Below are 19,020 nucleotides of genomic sequence, written 5' to 3'. Positions count from 1 at the left end.
CCTGTTTTCTGAGCTGTTCCTACCTAGGAAGGATACACAGACTTTACAGAAGGTGTTGAACTGGAACTTGTTGGCAGCCTCCAGCAGCGTCTTGGCGTTGGCAGAGTCGATGACCAGCGATCCCGTGTAGACGAACTCGAGCAGCAGCTCCAGCACGTCGGCGCTAATGTTGCTCATGTTCAGCTCCAGCGTCTCCCCACTCCTCGCCTCCCCCGATGACCTGATCAACCAATCACGGCAGAGAGAGGTGAGTTAGGGATATTCTGAGAGAAAAAAAACGGAGACAAAGAAAACAAAAAAGAGGATAGGGACACAGATATGCTACACACAACACCCATAACACACCTGGGCCAGTACGAGAGTGGGGAGAAAATAAGAGAATCATTACAACGTAAAGTGAAAAAGGGACAGAAACAGAACTTTGGATGGTTTCTACTTTTCTATGGGGCTAGCAGAATTGCAACTATATTGCTGCATCTGAAACAAAATGTCCTCTCTGAACAAAGATTAGGCAAACAAAAGTTATTGCTTTGTTTCAACAGGCATGCTTATCACATGTTTTTCATGTATGCATAGTTTTAAGAGGTGGACATGCATACATGGCAGGGTACATATGAGCTATCAGACGGAAAACAGAGAAAGAAAGTGACAGCACAGTTCATACACTGACATAAGACAGAATGTAAAGTATGCTGGTTAAAAGCATGTTATGCTGGAGAGGTCTTGCTGTTTGTGAGCCTACACCGCTGCCGTGTGCGTGCTGCGTATCAAAGTAGAGTATCCGCTCCTACTGACTTAGTGTAAGAAGTGCCAGGGAATGCTTGGATGAGCAAATTAAATAGAATATGATATCCCTGCGTAATGCAGAGCCTGAGATGTGGAGGGCTGCTTTCAGAACTGGGCCACGTTGTGACTTCACCAGGATCAAATGGCAGAGATTAGTTCACATGCAGGAACCCCCCCGGAGAGGTATGAGAGTGTTAAATAACACCTCGCCACCCATGTTTAATGTCCCATATGAAACAATAATCCACTCAAGGGCAAAATAAATGGATTCAAAGCCCTGCAGGAGCATGCCCCCACTACTGTGTCTCTCTTCCTGCGGCTATGGGCATCAACAATATGAAAAGTGGCCTACATTAAGATGGATGGAGGCTGTTTGCGTCTGTCAGTCATGGTAGCACGATGATAAAGTTCTGTCTTTTCTGTGTGTGTTTGCATGTGTCTTTTCCTTTTCTGTTGGAGCCAGTTTGTTGGACTAGAAATCATGACAAACAGTCAGCATTTAGTGAGACACAGACAGCAAAACAAACACGATGAGACAGGTAGACGAAATGGTTAGAGTGAAGATGAGAGAGGAGAGGTTTGGTGAAGAGGAGGGAGGGGGGAGGGGTGGGGGGGGTCGATGAGGAGGAAGCAAAAAGGAAGGGAGGCAGGGCGAGACGGTTCTTCCACAGGGAGCCAGCAGCCATCCTTCTGAGGGAGGGGTTGGGTTGTTCCATGACTGTGCCTTGGTCTTTTAAATAAGAGATATCCCTGCCCACCCCCGAAAAAAATCCACCATCACACCTAAACAGAGCCTTTGTCCCCGCTGCAATTATCATCAGTAGCCTGTAGTGTATGAACTGAGACATTAGTCGTCATTTAAAGCGTACTCAGGAGGTGAGAGGGGGAGAAGGACATCCAAAAAAATAAAATAAAAAGACAATGGCATTTGTCTCTGGATGGACATTGGCTGGAAAAACCAAGGTAGTTACTCTTTTTCCTCCTGCAAAGCAAAAAGCCACATAGTGTTATTGCCCTTTTTCCGCACAAAGCCCTGCAGTGGGGGCAGGTAGTAAGACAGAAAGAAGGGAAGGGGAGTGTCGTTCAGGGTTAAAGTGATGGAGGGAGGTGGGGAAGAAAAGATGGGGGAAAAAAAGAGCTAAAAATAAAAGAAGAGCATGCTCATCAACCTGCTCAATTAGTGCAATAGGAACCAGCTCGAGTGGCATTTGTTTTGTCTGAGCACTTATGTTATGGAAATGACTTTTCCGGAGCTTCTAAAAGAGGTGGATATTTATGCTGCGTCTGATTGCAGACTTGAATTTAAATAGTGAAAGAGGGAGGCAGGGAGGACAGGAGAGACAGAGGAGGAGAGACAGGGCGAGGAGGGGAAAAAGATGGGCACACTCAGGCAAAGAAATTTGTTTGTGAAAAATGCACCACTTATTCAAGAGGAAGTCTTAAAATCAGCAAAGACTGTCAAAATGGTGGTGAGCAGAGGCAGAGAGGGAGGAGGGGAGCTTCACACACACACAGGCATACACACACTTAATACATCCTTCAACCTAAAAAAAACTCCCTCATTTTACAGGGAATACATTTAGCTTGTTCTTACAAGACCATCTATTCTGTGGAAGTGCATACACTACCAAGATATGTTAAGATAGAAGATTATTCAAATACGAAGCCTACACTGTCTGGGCTAAAAATGGCTTGCATTTACATGTTCTGTCACTACATAAATCAGGAATAAATTATAAAAATAAACAAACATAATGTGGTAGCTTCATCAGTGCTGGGATTTGTGTTTTGCTTGTGTTTTGCTTTGTGGTTTTGAGGCCATGGTGTTCCACGCCATAACAGCAGGTATGATAGAGTTTGTGTCAGACACTCTGAAGGACAAAAAGGACACAGTGACAGGTGGAGAGTTTAAAAGCCTAAACCTCCGTCCAAGTGTGAACACAGGGCCATCAGCATGAGAGGAAAAAGTGTACGTGGGCACGAGAGTGGCAGATCTCTTGATAGAAAAACTTTACTTGAAAAGAGAAGTTTATTTTAAGAAGTAGTGACAGAAAATGGAAAAAAGGGCCATCTGCAAGTGGCAATAGGTGAGGAATTAGCATTTAATTAATCAGCATTGCTTTAAAACTTTTGTGATAATGAAGGCTTGTAGCTTTGCAATTAAATTGGCCGTTCTCTTAAATAAAACAAGGGATTTAATGGAATTTAGCTGTGCAGAGTTTGAGAAATCTATATTTGCCTTCACCCAAATTCAGTGGAGGTCAATGGGAAAGTCAAAGTCAAGTCTGTCCCAAGTCAAGTCCTTGGTAAAGACTAATAAGAATTTTGGCTTTCGAGTCCTAAACCATGTTAAGTCACAAGTCATTGGTGTTCAAGACGAGTTACAAATCTAGTCTAAAGTCATCAAAATTAAGAATCAAGTCTAACTGAGATCCACATCCAGCCTCTGGTCAATGTCATTATTGGTGCACACACAGCATTACATTTACAAATAGCGCATAAACATCTACTTCCAGATATACAGTATTGTATCCTGGTTACTTTGGGTAATCTACAGGTGCATCTAAATAAATTAGAATATCATAGAAAAGTTTATTTATGTCAGTAATTCAATTCAAAAAGTGGAAATAAGACACTATATAGGTTCATAACACACAGAATGAAACATTTCTTGTCTTAATTTATTTAATTTCTTCTAATTATAATGATTATGGCTTACATTTCATGAAGACCTAAAATTAAGTTTCTCCAAAAAATGTAATATTACTACAGACCAATTTTAAAAAGAATGTTTAATATGGAAATGTTGGCCTCTGAAAAGTATGTCCATCTATATGACTCAATACTTGGTTGGAGCTATTTGACTTGGACTACTGGAAATGGACTTTTCCATCATATTCTAATGTATTGAGATGCACCTGTACATATTTCACGATGATCATTTGAGCTGCTTTCTGTCAAAAAAATGTTCCCTGTGGAAACTGTTGACGGTCTTCTGTGAATCATCTGGACACTGAGCCTCGTGTATGAATAGATATTTCTTTCTTTATAAAGGTTAGTTTTATGGTTAATTATAACGCCTTAATGTTACTAAACCAACTAAAATAAAGAAAACATTGCAAATGTATTATTCTGTTCAGCATATCATCATCCATGTAGCTTGGTAATCTACTGAGATGTTTGATTTCTGATGGCACGCTGTTGGAATCTGTATTAATATTTTCTAATTTTCTGACAATGCTTAATTTGTTATCTGATTTCTGACAGCAGGATTTGAAGCTCTGCAAATACTTGTTTTTTTCCTCTCTGGTGGGATCATTTTGAAGGAAAATGTGCACAGGTTGTCTTATATGGCAATTTAGGGGAATTGGTTATGATAACAATCAAATCTTCCGAACACAAAAGAAGAAAACAGCAATTTACAGAAAGTTTGTGCAGTTCAAAGACTTTAGTGAATCATACTTGGGACACTTTTATGAGTAAACCTCACAGAAAAAAAGGATGAGATTTAGGATAACGATAAAAAAAATGTTCTTGCATGAGTCACTAGCTGGAAAGAACCACTGCAGTTGCCATTTTTCTATGCTGTGACTAGTACTTCACAAACAAAAGTGCATTCTCTCTGTTGTATCGGGGTAGCAGCAGAAAACACACACACAATTATCTCAAAACTTGACTACCTGCGTGAATATATATCACTTAGTGAGAGCCATTTGGGTGAAATGGCCCTTTAAACACAGCTAGCCAGAACAATGCTGCTAATTGAAATTTGAGGGGAGTATTATGTCCTGTCTTCCCCCCAGGCTGAATAGAGCAGCAGAGGGCTGAAAAGTGCACTCAGGGCTTTAACAAAGCTCTGTACCCATCTCACAGTCATAACACTCTCTGACTCACAAGCATGGAGAACTCCAGGGTCGACTGGGGGGGTTGGAGGGGGGGTTGGTAGAAACAAATGGCATGAAAGCATGTGTCAGGACTGCTCAAAGAATTCTGGAGCTTTTTTACATTACTGTGGTGCAGGAGATGCAGTGGCCATAAATTAAATGCCTGCAGAGCACACTTATTGGAAAATCCTGAGGGGTAAAATGGAATTACCGGAGATGATCTGTCTCCCTGCTCTGTGCATCGGCCCTTTAAAGGGTAGGGTAATAGGTTTTTGGGCGGGGGCGAGGGGCAGACGTGTGCGTACATTTTGGAGCGGCATTACATCCTTCAGGTATCATGGGGTAAGATGGCAGGTTGAATGAACACGTAGCAGAGGGGAGGCCTGAATACTTGAGGTGAGGGCGAGCAGTGGAGGAGCGAAGCGAAAAGAGCAAGGATTTTAGTGAGAACACTATTTTAAAATTTATTTGGAAAGTCTAATTTTTCTCAGATTTTCATAATTATTTTCCCTTTCCAGGCTACTAAATTCCGGCTCTTTGCCAATTAAACGTTTAATTTCTTAAACGACTCATTGGCTTGGTGTGTGCGTGTGTATGTGGGGGTAGGCCAGGGAAATTAAGTGTGATGTGCACTCCCTCGCCCTCCAGTATCACATCCCTACTTTCTCTCTGACTAATGGCAGCCTGCCTCCATAACACACAAGAATTATGTCCTTGCATTCTGCATACAAACACTAAAGCATGCATGCAGTAAAACACGCACAGCACGTCAATGCACACACACACACACACACACACACACACTTTTCCCAATTTCGAGCACATACTGTACTGTACACACACACGCATTCAAATTCACAGCATGCTGGTTTATAGCGAGCTGACGGGGGGTCTGAACGGCAGTGAATGGCTCCTGAATGAGTTGGGCGAGGGAGAGTGGGCGGGACGCAGAGCATTTAAGGAGATGAAGTCTCGCTCGCTCTTTTTTGACCTCGTAAAGATGTGGACAGTGGCGATCCACGTGTAGGCTCAGCATAATTCCAGCTGCGCTGAAAAAGTGACCCGAGCTGCACAGGGGAGGCCGTAACTCAATGACAGACAGGCCTTTGGCTCGCTTTGCTCCTCTCTGACCGAGCCTGCGACACTCGAACGCCTCACAGCTATGAACAAAATGCTCTCCTTCTCTCCCTTCATACTCTGTGCCTGATCTCACTTTATATTCATTTGTTTTTGCTCTCTTTCTGTCCTTCTCTTGACAACCTTTCACTGCTGTCCTGCTCTCATTTCCATAAAGTCAAGGTGCCACATGCCTTGCAGAAGTCACTGTTGACAGTCTCGTGTTAGCATAATGCTGACGATCCTGACTTCATTACATCAAGCCAAAAGATGTCTTAAAAAATTAACAATTGGTTTAACAAATTCATTAGTTATTCTCCAGCGTGTAGTCAAATGAGAAGATTTCTATTTTAGACATAATCTGGTGAAAAATGACAGTGTTATGACAATAAATCAAAGTAGTTTTACAATTAATTAACCAATTAATGAGAATTTGCTCTATTAAACTGTCAAATTAAACAAGAGGAATCAGACAATGTAGGCAGCAGACACGAGGATGAGCTCAATGAAATTCAGCCCACTCCTCCGGGAGCCCCCAGTGTCTTTTAGGGGCCTCCATCTTTACGCATAAATCATCTGGCTTCGTCCTGGATAAGAGGCGAGACAATGTGATAGACAGGCTGACCAGCATGTGGGCTTCAGTTCTCTCCAAAGTCACTTCAGTCTCTCAGGAAGCTTCTCTGCTATTGTCAAGGTTAAAGGAAGACTCAGTGTCTCTTTTTTATTCATGGGGTGTGTACGAGTGGAGTGTAGCTGTCATGGAGATGAGTGGCCCTTGTTCAGACGTGCACTCTGTGGCTTTTCTACCTCTGTTCTCTCTCTGGTCGTCCTCACTCCCATTCCCATTCAGGAGAAAACAAGTGTATCGGTGGCAAGTGAGGAGGCCGCGTCGGCTGATAAGCAGCTCTCGGCTCTCTGATGAGCTCGCAGTGGAAGGCGGCATGGCTGCGGGGCAATGTGGCAGACTTCCCTAAGGCATTTCCGGCTAGCGACTGTGTGTGTGTCTTTCTGTTTGTCTTTGTCGCCGCTCGCCATTTCATCCTTAGCCATGCAAACGAGAACAAACACACACTCACACACAAACAACACCAAGGCGGCAAAAACAACTTTGGGTCCGGGGGACTCTCAATCAAGCCGAAAACACCTGCAAGGATTTGAAGTAAGGATGAGGACATTAGGGAATTATGGTATTCCCTTCCCGGAAAACAAGGCAGATGAAAAAAAAGACATACTTGCGCTATCAGACAGTCATACACACATCTAGAGACACTAAAAAGGTCTGTAGCTGACACAAACACAAACACAAACACACACACACACACACACACACACACACTAATATGCAGGCAGGCACCCACAGAAACAAAACAGCCCATGAAGACAAAAAATATGGAGTATGAAGGGCAGAATAGTAGGGGAATACTTAGATCCACATCAAATGAATACATTAGTGAAGGGTGGTGTTAACCTGTGAAAGTGGTGGTTCAGAAAGCTGTCTCAGATGTGCTTTGTTTTGTCCTTTGTTTATGACTCTGAAATGTCTTTTTTATTACACTTACCAAGCTCTATTAGCATATGAAAAGGCTGTTTTGCAGCAAAAACTCAAGAATTAGCAACAGAAAAATATGGTAGCTTGGGAGACAAAAATCCCTCTGCCCACAGAAGACAGCGTGGCTTTGGCGAATTACCACCCAAAGTGTAGAATGTATGATTCTTTTGTTTTGGCCCTTTGGTGAGTTTTTAAAACATCCCCAGTCATGGAACATTTTCACTGCTCATTAAAATGGAAATGTGGTTAAATTGCCCTACATGGGGAGGAAAGGTAATGACGAAGGTTGACCTTTTTTTCTCCAGTTTAAGATACATTCATTTGAGCGGGAAGAGGAAGGAATGGCTGCTGGCCCTGTGTTAGGAACCAAAGTCTTCACACACCTGCAAGAGAGAGAGGGGAAGGGAAAAAAAAGCGACACAAATGCGCCCTATGAAAAGAACAGATTGGATCAACAGCTGGTGGGAGGGAAAGCGAAGGCAAACCTTTTCACCAGGTCCTTGAAATACAAGCTGCAGGAAGCTAGAACATTTTGGTGGACTTCAAACTCTTTGCCTTCAACAATAATTTTCAGGTCTGTAAACTCTTTCGCTCTGCGCTGTTGGTTCAACTCCTTCAACATCTCTGTAGAACAAGAAAAAGAAACAGACAACGCCACATTTGGGTTTAGAATTTTCTGTCTTCCACACAGACATGAGCAACAATAGCATGACAACAAGAAACAGAACAAAATGTTGAAAAGTGCAGATTGTAGGACACAATATTGCTGGCAAGTCTTAAGAAACAATGTTCATTATATGATAGAGAAGAAGTGACATGTACAGATTTGATCAGCAGAGGCATAATGAGATGTGTATATAAATATGTGGCAGGAAAGAGTGCATGTAAAATAGGAAGGAGCTCTCATGTTCTATACTGTACTGAGGAGTATGCAATACCTAAAGCATGCTGGTGGATAACATATTACTGTGGGATGAGATCAAAAACTAAGACACTTGTTTAGCTCTATTTGACTTCTGCAAATTTACATTGCAGCATGAGAACTTCAATGAAGGGAAGCTGAATGAGATTAAAAAGTGCCTAAAAGAGGTGTGGGCTGCAACAGAGACACTGTCAATGCATTATTCATAGTGAAATAAAATTCTTTGGCTTCTCACAAGTGCCCTACTCGGTGTAGAGTTGACCTTCAAATGTCGCTCAATGAGAAAACAACTGCTTATCCCCAAATCCCAACACCCACTTCTCTCTCTCTCTCTCTCTCTCTCTCTGAGAAAAATACCCGACACCCACCCTCGTCTTCCTCTCTGGTAAAAAACAAAAAACAAAAAAAACAGGGACGAAACAATCTGAGAAAACATGCTCAGAGCGAACCAATGGGCCGTTGAAGGCCACAGTACACAGTGAGTTGTATAATGCGGTGTAGTAGCACCATGTTAGGCCTGGCCTTACTGTAGCGTTGTGTCTGGGGTGCTTGTTTCTCGCAGTCTTAATGAGGCACCATGAGGGGATGCTGAGAGTGAAAATCAGCAGGAGACTAGCAACTTATTCTACGACCTCGGGAGGGATAACCAACAGTGCAGCTTTGCTAATCTCCTATCAAGAATTCCACTAAAAGAGAAAACACTAAGAGATACGAATAATAAGCTACAGAAGTTAGTGGGGGGACATTATGATTATAGAGCGAGCCAGCTTCCATACCGTCGTCTTAGCATTAACGGAGCGTTTCATTGAGACTGCAGGCTGTGAGGCATATTATAGTAAACATCTATTTGGCACAAATCACAATTTACGTTGTATAAAGGCACATATTCCATGCTGGGGAAAGATAAACAGTAGCCACAGAGTGAGGTGCATAATGACTTAGGTAGGAAAGCTAGCAAACGCTCCATTTAATCAGCAGTTGTTTTGCTTCAAACTCATCTGGCCACCACCTTTAGAGAAAGCAGTCATTTGTTGTGCATAGTTTTTAACAAGCAAAGTTATCCCTTGTCCACCAACATAAAACTGGTTCTGTTCAAGTTCAAGCGCTTCATTTTAAAATAAATAGGTTCAGACCCCAAAAATGACTGTCTTTTTATAATTAATACTTTGTCCGTGCTTGATTTTTTGGATACAAACCAAATATCTGTAATAACAGAGCAAAAGCTTAGAGCTAATAAATGCGATCTGCCATCTGTTGTGTGTTGTGCAACGCCCTCTGTTGATGACACATCCTTTATCACATCGGTTCCACTCTCAATTGGTGGAAAAGCAGGCTGGTTCTCTAGTTAGTGCCAAGGTTCTAATATCTGGTTCAAGAGCTACAGCTAGTTTGGTGGAGAAGAGGGATGTGTGTGTGTGTGTGTGTGTGTGTGTTTGTGTCTGAATATGTGCTTTACACAGCCATCTTGCCATTAAATGTTGGAAACTGATCAGACTTGTGATTGTATTGGCGGCACCCAAACTGAAATAAAGGAGATTGTCTTTATCATCCTGAAAGAGGTCTGTGTTCATGCCAGACTCAAAGCGGGGATTTAATTAACCTGGAATGACACTTGCCCCTCTATTTGGCTGGAATATCCACTCATTTAGCTCCTTCCATTCTCCTGACTGACACTGGGGTCTCAGCTCTGAATTAATTCAGTAGCTGAAATTATACAGTATAAAGACACATGACAAATAAGGTGCAATTCAGAAGCGCGCTTTGGTAAAAGGCTTTTCTCTGAGCGGCGCATCCTTCAGAGTTATCGCATCACGGAATTAATGGCCAGAAAGAAAATGACCTGGTTATTAAACATGCTGAATACCAAATGGGGAGAAACGTAATAATAGATGCAGTTTTTGACAACATGTCTGCTGTTCCTTGGTGAAATGCACAGCTGCACGGTTTGAGCGAGCCACACACACGCAAACACAAAAGGCTGGCATTTGCCTTGTCTTTCATCCATCTCTCTCCACTCTCCACATTCCACTCCACTGCTGCTTGTCAGTTGGCCAGCTATCTGATTACTGTGTGGGCATGGACTGTGAATAGTGAATACACAGTAGTTTTGAGTTTGCATTAGTGAATCTCCAGCGACCGATATGGCTCTCACCTCCAATCAGCCACACCGCATACCATCCATTTGCCCCGAGAATAGAGAAAGTGAGAGGAGGGGGAGACAGAGAACTCCACTTGTCAGCAAAACAATGGCCGCCTCCCTCGGAGCCGTGCAGACACACCTGAATGCCTGATGGAAAAGCTAATTATGGCTTCTTGGGGGTGGGTCGCTGAGCGCCCAAGAACAACTCATCACCACCGGGGACCATGAAACTGCACATGACGTCCCCATTCTCAGGTCTGGCATGGAGTGTGGTGAGGCAAAGGCGTGTTCAATGGGACCAAGGCGGCTTTGAAACACCAAACGTCTCAATACTGTTCAAGAAGAAAGTCTCTTGAGGACCGTCAAGTTCTGCAAACAGACGGGTAAAATAGTGGTATGGTTTGTTTTTTGGCAAGAAATTGTGTATAATGCTTCTGTCCTGGAGTATATCATTGACGGTTCATGTACTGTAATAAAATATACAAGGTATTTTCTTGCCCCTAAGCCGTTCACATTAATTACAACGCCCCACGCTGGTTCTCCATGATTGGTTGACACACTGAACAGGGGGTATGAAACCAGTGCCAACTCTGCTGCTCAGCCTAGTAACTCCACTGTCGAACATCTCGGAGCGCTGTGGCCAATGGGTTCCCCTGGTGCGACTGCCAGTAACCTATCAGCGCACACCATGTCTCCCAACGGTTACGTGTAATAAGTTGCTCTCCGAGCTGTGATAGGCTGCTGTAAAAGGGCGACGCAGCACGCCATTGGTTGCCGAATTTGAAGCCATTTTAGGGTTTCTACATGTATGTAACATGATCCTCTGTGGGCCCACCATTTTGTGTTGACACAAAAGCCTCAACTTTGACAGACATTTTTATGAGCTTATGATAAAATAATTTATTTTTTATTTTGATTTTTGTAGTAACTTGCTATCTTTATTGAGCTGCTGTGTGCAATATGTGTAAAAGTCAAGGGCAAAAATGAATTTTGTAACGATGAATAGCTTTAACATTTTATTCTTGCTGAGAAAATGTTGAAAATGATTCTTAAATAAAAAATTATATATATATATAATGAAATACAAATATAAAAAAAAATTCTGGAAATACTTTGGAGATAGACAGATATTTTGCTGTTAGATTTTCAACATTCGATCATCTTAACGCATCTCCCTGCACAATGACTTTTGTGGCATTATTTTGTATCAATTATATATATATATATATATATATGTATATATGTATGTGTATATATATATATATATGTATATATGTATGTGTGTTTATATATATATATATATATATATATATACACACACACATACACACACACAATAAGAAAGCAACGTGTGGACAAAATACAAAATGAGATGGAGAGGTAAAACAAAAAAATTAAATCTAAATTTCTTTTTAGAACAAGTAGAATAAGAGGAAATGGCGGAGAAGATTGCTAAATAATATTATGATATGACAACATACAGTAAATACATTTTCAAAAAAAGCCCAAAAAGCAGAATGCATCAAATTCAGAATTCAGGGCGTATATTTATCGGAATTTTTTTTAGCAATTTGAAGATAAACTAAACTATGTGACACATAATCAATTAAAAACTGTACGAAAAGTATTAGCAAATTACCATATTTTGTTGTATTTATGTTGCTGTTTTGAAATTGGGGTTGTATAGCAAAGATACTTGGTTAAAAAAAATAAAGGTAACCAATTTAAGAATGATTTCTCTTATCACTTTTGTTTTTCTTCTCATCTGTTATCTGATAAATCTTGTTTCTACAGCACAAGAAAACATAAAATCACCCAAACCTCTCCATCCAGTTGGATGACATTCGATGTTGTGGAGCACAAAAGGACACTGATGTGTTCACTCTGACCTTTTTGTTCTCTCTTAAACTTTCAAAAATCAATTCCCACCGACACTTTCAGCTTAATTACCCAGAACAAACCATGCTCGCTGATCAATAATTCAATGTACAACTCTGCCATAATGGCTTTTCGAAGGCTTGGAGGACACTACAATATGACACATTGTTTTACTGAAGCGGAGCATGATCAGTTTCCACACCACATATGAAAATGAAATGAAATTATTTTTTATCTTCACAGCGGCAAGATGATTAAGCTGTAATGTGGTTCTTTTCCTAATATTTTCAGAAAATGTGTTACGCTCTATGAACAGGAAAAAAACCTTCAAAATATTGTCAAACGACTAAAAATGAAGCAAATTAAATTCCATAATTATCATTTTTATTGAATTTTAGTTTTCTTTGCTGATTATTTTCATGTTCTGTCTAAATTCAGTTCCAATATATAAGATTTGTGATTACCTACTCACATTTAATGTTAAAAATAAATACAAAATGCAGACTATACAAATGCAATTATATCACTGTAAATGTTCATGTATGTTATTGTAAGCAACATGAATCAAATAAACTAATCAAAAATGTGTTTATTGTATTATTTGTGTGTATTATTTGTATTATTTATGTGTTTATGTATTTATTGACAATGAGTAATTACAAAATCAGATCAAGTTCCAAATGATTTCATAATATAAACTGTTTTTTTAAATTAACAATTTCTTCAAGGAATATGTTCAGAAATGTATCATGTAACTGATGATCACTATTATTATTTTAAATTAAATTAGGTTAAATTTAAAACAAAAACAAATCTACTTTTGGCTGAATATAGAGCAGCAGCAGACTGGACTGGGGGAGTCTCATCAAAAAGGCTCCTGGTACAAAAGCCTTTTGATAACTAGGGACCTTTGAGAAATTCCATGTCAAAGAGGAACTTGCAACAGAATAAGAAGATCGGGCCAAGAGCATGATTCATATTGAAAGCGCACAAAAGAGCTTTTCCCAAGCAAAAAGCTTTCATACTGTCAAGGTTCCCAAAACACATCTTTCCCCTGCAGAATCTAAAGGGCCTGAAACCCCACAGACAACACTTTATAATACTGTCAGGAGGCTTTAGGAGGGTTATTCCCATGTGAAGTGGGCCTCTAATAGTGAAATGAAATTAGGATGAATAAAAAAATCAGATAATAATTAGGGGTTCACTTGTTTTTGTCCCAAAATCTAAATAATAATCGTGAAATTTTGAGCAGCAGACAAATGTTTGGAAAAAGCTGCTTTTCCCCTGCTGACTTTGATAAAGCAAACACTTTAAATGGTTTCTCAGTTTCTGACTGCAAACATTAAATACACCCACATGCAGCATTCAGCAGGCGGAGAGAAGGTCCAAAGTTCACCATCAGCACAAGTTGTTGGATAACACAATTCTCTATTCTGCAACCTCAGGTCCAAAGTACAAAAGCCAAAAGGACTCAATTTCAGCTCTGATGCCAGGAAGCCATTTAGATAAAATTCAAAAGAATGACTTGGCCATCTCAACTAGCTGATTTTTACATTTTTATTTTTCTATGCAGCTAAACCTGGTTTAAAATCCAGTCATGAGGTCTCCTGTCCACATTAATAAAAGAAAAACAGGAAATAAAGATTTCTGGAGGGTTTGAGTGAACTCACAAAAAGAGCAAAAGTCCAACAAAATAGAGCTGTTATGTTTGGCTTTTTTCATGTTCTAAATGAAGGAAATATTTAGTTATAAAAAGGGAAGAGAATTGTATTCCTGTTGTATATAATTTCATAGTATAGGTTTAAGTTAAATAGTGAAAAAAAAGCTCAAGAGAAATCCTGATTGACAATTAACATTTTACAATTCCATTAGTGTGCATTTTGATAAGATACAAATTGTCTGTATAATCCAAAAGAGCCTGAAGGCGGGAAAGTGTATGTAAAATAAAAATAATTCTGTTACATAAAATTTGCATGTTGCAAGTTTGATTTTTTTTTTTATATCTTATCCCTTGTGTTATTTAATAACAAAAGTAATTCATCAAAATTAGGGCTGGGCAATAATTCAATATGATTATTTATGGTCTTATAATGGAATCATATAATGATTAAATTAAATAAATATACGTTAAAAAAACCCAATTACATTGTCTAAACTGATGTAAAATATATATTTTTAGGGGATATTATTTCCCTATTGTCTTAATATGATTACTCTGTATTTGTATGCAAGCATATAAACATAGTCAGTGTTAATGGAGGAATTATTTTTTTGACTGTCATAATTGAACTGGTATGTTCATTTTGTACTAAAGTTCTTTATTAAATATAAAATGTACTCCGTTTCATTTCTCAAGTATATTATTCAGTCATACTATAATTAAACAAAAATAAGCTTTAGAATGTGATTATTTCATATTTATTGAACTGCTAGAAAACATGTAATATCATGATTGATATATTGTTAACGAGATATGAATTGACCTGTATCAGGATAGAAGATTTTGGCCCTATCACGCAGCATTTATTAAAATAGCTTGAAATAAATCAAACTAAACTAAATTCCCAATAAGTCTAGTTTAAAAAGACAGCCAACAATCTTTTTTATTGTTTTTTATTTCTTCTGAAAATGTATATAGATTTTCAAATTTTAAATTACTGGATATCTGAGTTATTTTAAGGAATACAGTATTAATGAACCCTGGTGCCTGTTTATAAACCTTTCTTATGTTTTGTTTTGTTTTTTGTATAAAAAAAAATTAAAATAATTTTATATTTGCATATTTTTAATTTACTTTCACCTGCATAATGCTTAGGTTTTGCCAGAAGGTTTTTTTTACATAAATGTCTTATTAAGTCTTTTCCCCCCATATATATATATATATATATATATATATATATATATACATATATATATATAAATGGAGTTTTTCTTTGGATTGGAAATTGAGTAGATTCATCAGATTTAATAACTATTATTTAGAATTTCAAATTTGAGTGTTCTCACAGAATTCCGAAGAGGAATACTACACAGTGTGAAACCACACTGATATGAATCATGTCCTATTTGTAGCACAAAAGGAAGCAAGGAGGCAACCTCTTTCCCAAAGGAACATTTCATAAGCCATTATTTTTTAACACCACCGTCTTCAGCTCGGGTCAGATCATTCAAAGAAGGCCACAGTGGCTAAATGTCAGGCTTTAACACATCCAAAATGTCATGACCACTATCAGGCCTCTCATCTAGATGCCATCTTGTGGCAAATGATGCTTTGAGTAGATAAAAGCTGACAGATCTCGTGTGTTATGAGTCTAGGCGTAATTACTAGGAAACATACCTCTAACAATCACCGCCACATTCATTCCTGGAGACGTCTCAACAGTTTGTGCCTACTCCTGGCAAATCAGCTCATGCAAGGCATCAGAAATTCTCGAGACCCCTCGAGCCTCTAGCTATCCTGATTTCAGTCTGTAAGAGAGCACTGGCACCGTATAGCCTTAGAGAATAGTCCATGATGAGGGCGCTTTACATCCCCCCTGCCTGAATCTGCTGAGCTGGGCTGTTGAGCCTCAGCACTGCTGTCAACCAGCTCGGACTGAGCCGGCCGGGAGGGTGGGGGAGGCATGTAAAAGGGGAAAAAGAGAGTGAGGAACTTGTGCCCCTCAAAGACGCTGTCTGGGCCTTTGTTGCCTCCTCCAATAGACATGCAAGAAAAGACCTGCAGTAGTAAAAAGCACAGTTGTCTTGTCCTGCACTGCACACTCACACCTCTACGTACACCCTCTGGTAGAAGGGTCAGACGTGTATGCACACACACATGCACACGCTAGCAAACAATTGGCTCTAGTAGAACAAAGTCAAGGCAAATGCAAGTACAGGCTCAGTGGAGGAAGAACATAAACAAAGAGAGCCCTGGGAGCATCCGCTGGCCTGCTGTAACAGTGTGACAGCATGTCATGCAATGTTCTCTTTGCGTTTGTGTGAAGTGAGAAGAGGAGAAAGTCTGCGGTCCCGGCTGGCGCAGTGACTTCCTCATTAACCAGGCAGGAGGGACAGTGGGTGACAAGCGGTCATAGTCCCTCAAACAGGTTTTAACAAGAGGATACGCTTGTGGCTAGCAAACAAGAGCACCGTCATATCTCTTCCTTCAGGAGCAGCAATGTCTAGCCAGAATTTGAAGAAGAAAAAAAAAGCTGCAGACTCTTTATAAAGGTATACTTGAATGGCAAAAGTTGACTGTCTTCTGAAGACAGGAAGGGGAAATATGTACTGTATGCATAGTGTAGGTTACAAGCCAAGCTGCTTACAGTTCATAGGAGGTTAAAATTTACATTCAGTGCTGCAGTTATGACATTACAGCTCAAAGAATCTCTTCCTGGCTGATGCAGCTATTTTAAACCGCAGTTCATAAGAAGAAAAAAAAAGATTTACTGTAGCCGAGGTACTGCTGCTAAAACTAAATTTAAGAGAGGGGAGTATTTTTTGGAAAATGGTTGCCTAAAAACTCCGCAGTGAGCCTTAACCTGCCCGTGCTACTTATAGTTTAGTGTGCTTATTAGAGCCATAACCATACCGATATCTGGGAGTGTGAGTGTGTGTGTGTGTGTGTGTGTGTGTGTGTGTGTGTGTGCTAAACATTTTTTTTCCAATGATTCCTTTAGGACATTTTACTTTGCACTGAAACAATAAACTTCACTGAGAATTAACTAATTATAAATAACTAGATGGGTTCTTGTTGACAAATAACAACCAACACCAGTGCCTGCAACAAAGGTGTTATGACAAAAGGTTTCAATTACATTATATTTTCCTGCATTATTTTATGTTAAAAAAGGTTTCATATTATTGCATTACAGAAAGATGGAACGTGATACCAATATATCACTGATAGACCTGTGGTAGAATAGTAGTAATATATTGGCCAAAAACTGATAAATCTCTCAGGTTTTCGAAGAAATTTACATAATACTCAAATAAATAAAACATTTGAAAGCAGGTATGCTTTCAGAATAAATGCTGCTATTTACAGTGTCTTTCTGTCTACAGTGTAATTACCTTTTTTAGTGCTGTTGCCTGTTTAAATGTACAACTTTTGATGCCAAATTTAAGCAGGTTAGTGAATCCTGATTTCTACAAGACATGTATCACGCTGATGTGCGTTTTCAGAATTTTGCTCATTATCAAAACATTTAAAACTGATTTGGTTTTCCTCCAAAACATTTTTTTTGGTCCATGCAAAATTGTAAATGTTGTAAATTCATTTTTTTTAACATTATGAAAAAATGTTGCAAAGTATCTTAGCTAAAGCTAAACTTTCATTTCAAATTTGTTATTCATTTTTGCAATAATAGCTCTGTTTGACAGATATTTTTACCCATGTAAATGGCAAAAACAAGTAAATCATCCATCTTTTCTCTTTGCAATTAATACAGAGTGAGTCGACAATAGGAATGACTCTACTGCAAGAATAACTAGGACATGACTTCTGTTTCAAAATAATACAAAGGAGTATGGAGTTTATTCCAGCTGAATGCATTTAAAGCTAAAAAACATCAACAACAAAACAAATCAAGTCATGATGTCGTTTTCACCTCCAATTAAAATGTTCCAAGAGAATCAGAGGCACCCCAAAGTGTTTTTAGAAACCATGTTTTCACTAAAAGAAGGTCTTAATTAGGGGGTGCGGAGGTAATACTGGTTATGCCAATGCCTGTCAGCCATTCAGGTCACATGACAGAATAGCGAAGAGGAGTAAAAAAGACCACCAAAGCATCAAAGGAAGAGGTATAATTACATGGACTTCAATGCAACGACATCCTCAAAGGTGACAAAGATGTGTATAGATTTATATTTCTGGAAACCCATATTCTTTGTGTCTCTGTGTGTTTGTGTGTGTGTGTGTGTGTGTGTGTGTGTGTGTGTGTGTGATCCTTTTATAGCTTTCTGACACGTCATTACCACTGCAGCACTCCGCCATGGCTGTTTTTAAACCTGCTCAAAATGTGAAAGTCAATATGGTGCCAACCTGCTAAGGTGACAAACCTGACCAGCTGTATTCATAGATGGATTACTAAAAGGTCCTACCGGGAACAGGGCCAGGGGCCCAAAGACTCAGGGGCCAGCCTGGCCTTCACCCACAAAATGTCACTCAAACTGACACATACGAACCAGTAAGAGACTTAAAATGACGACAAAGAAAAAATAAAGGACCTCAAAGAGACACAAATAACTACAAAGACATGCAAAATGACTACTAAAAGCAGCAAAACAAACAGAAAGAAAGAAAAACAATTATGAAGTGACACAAATAACTAAAAAGACACATACATTTACTTCAGAAAAATAAAAAAAAGACCACAAAGCAACAACAATGAGACTCAAAATGACTGCAAAGACACACAAAATAAACAGAAAGAGATCATCCTATTTTGTCTGTGAAGTTGACCAGTACTTTCCACAATTCTCCACTGATGGGAAGCTGATGACAGCTTCACATAAAGACTAGCAATCTGCTTAGACTTTTATTATCGAGTGACATTGTGCTGATTTAACCTTGAATAATGAAAGAAAGTCTTTGATCACATCGAACTGAATGAGCTGAAAAATGCAGCTCACTTGTCACAAAAAGAAAGACATTTTATGCAGCACAAATGACCAAGGGATACTTAAATTCCACCATACAGGTTTCACATGCCATTCATAGTAAGCCATTCATCAGTAAAGCCAGTGTCTGAGAATGTTTTTA

At 39.4% G+C, this 19,020-nt stretch overlaps 1 protein-coding gene across 8 annotated transcripts in view; it reads right to left on the bottom strand.

The window, feature by feature from the left end:
• The window catches only part of LOC131991319 (kelch-like protein 29), a 233,969-nt gene that overhangs the window by 83,539 nt on the left and 131,410 nt on the right, over positions 1 to 19,020 (bottom strand). For all 8 annotated transcript variants that reach the window (XM_059356683.1, XM_059356687.1, XM_059356690.1 and 5 more), the window contains exons 6-7: positions 7,821 to 7,959; positions 24 to 220 (exon numbers count right to left, since the gene is read on the bottom strand). In XM_059356683.1, coding sequence (XP_059212666.1) covers positions 24 to 220; positions 7,821 to 7,959 — 336 coding nt within the window. The remainder of the gene's footprint in view (positions 1 to 23; positions 221 to 7,820; positions 7,960 to 19,020) is intronic.

Source organism: Centropristis striata, chromosome 18 (genome assembly GCF_030273125.1).
Source record: "Centropristis striata isolate RG_2023a ecotype Rhode Island chromosome 18, C.striata_1.0, whole genome shotgun sequence".
NCBI lineage: Eukaryota > Metazoa > Chordata > Actinopteri > Perciformes > Serranidae > Centropristis > Centropristis striata.
This window is presented reverse-complemented; position numbering and strand designations above follow the sequence as displayed.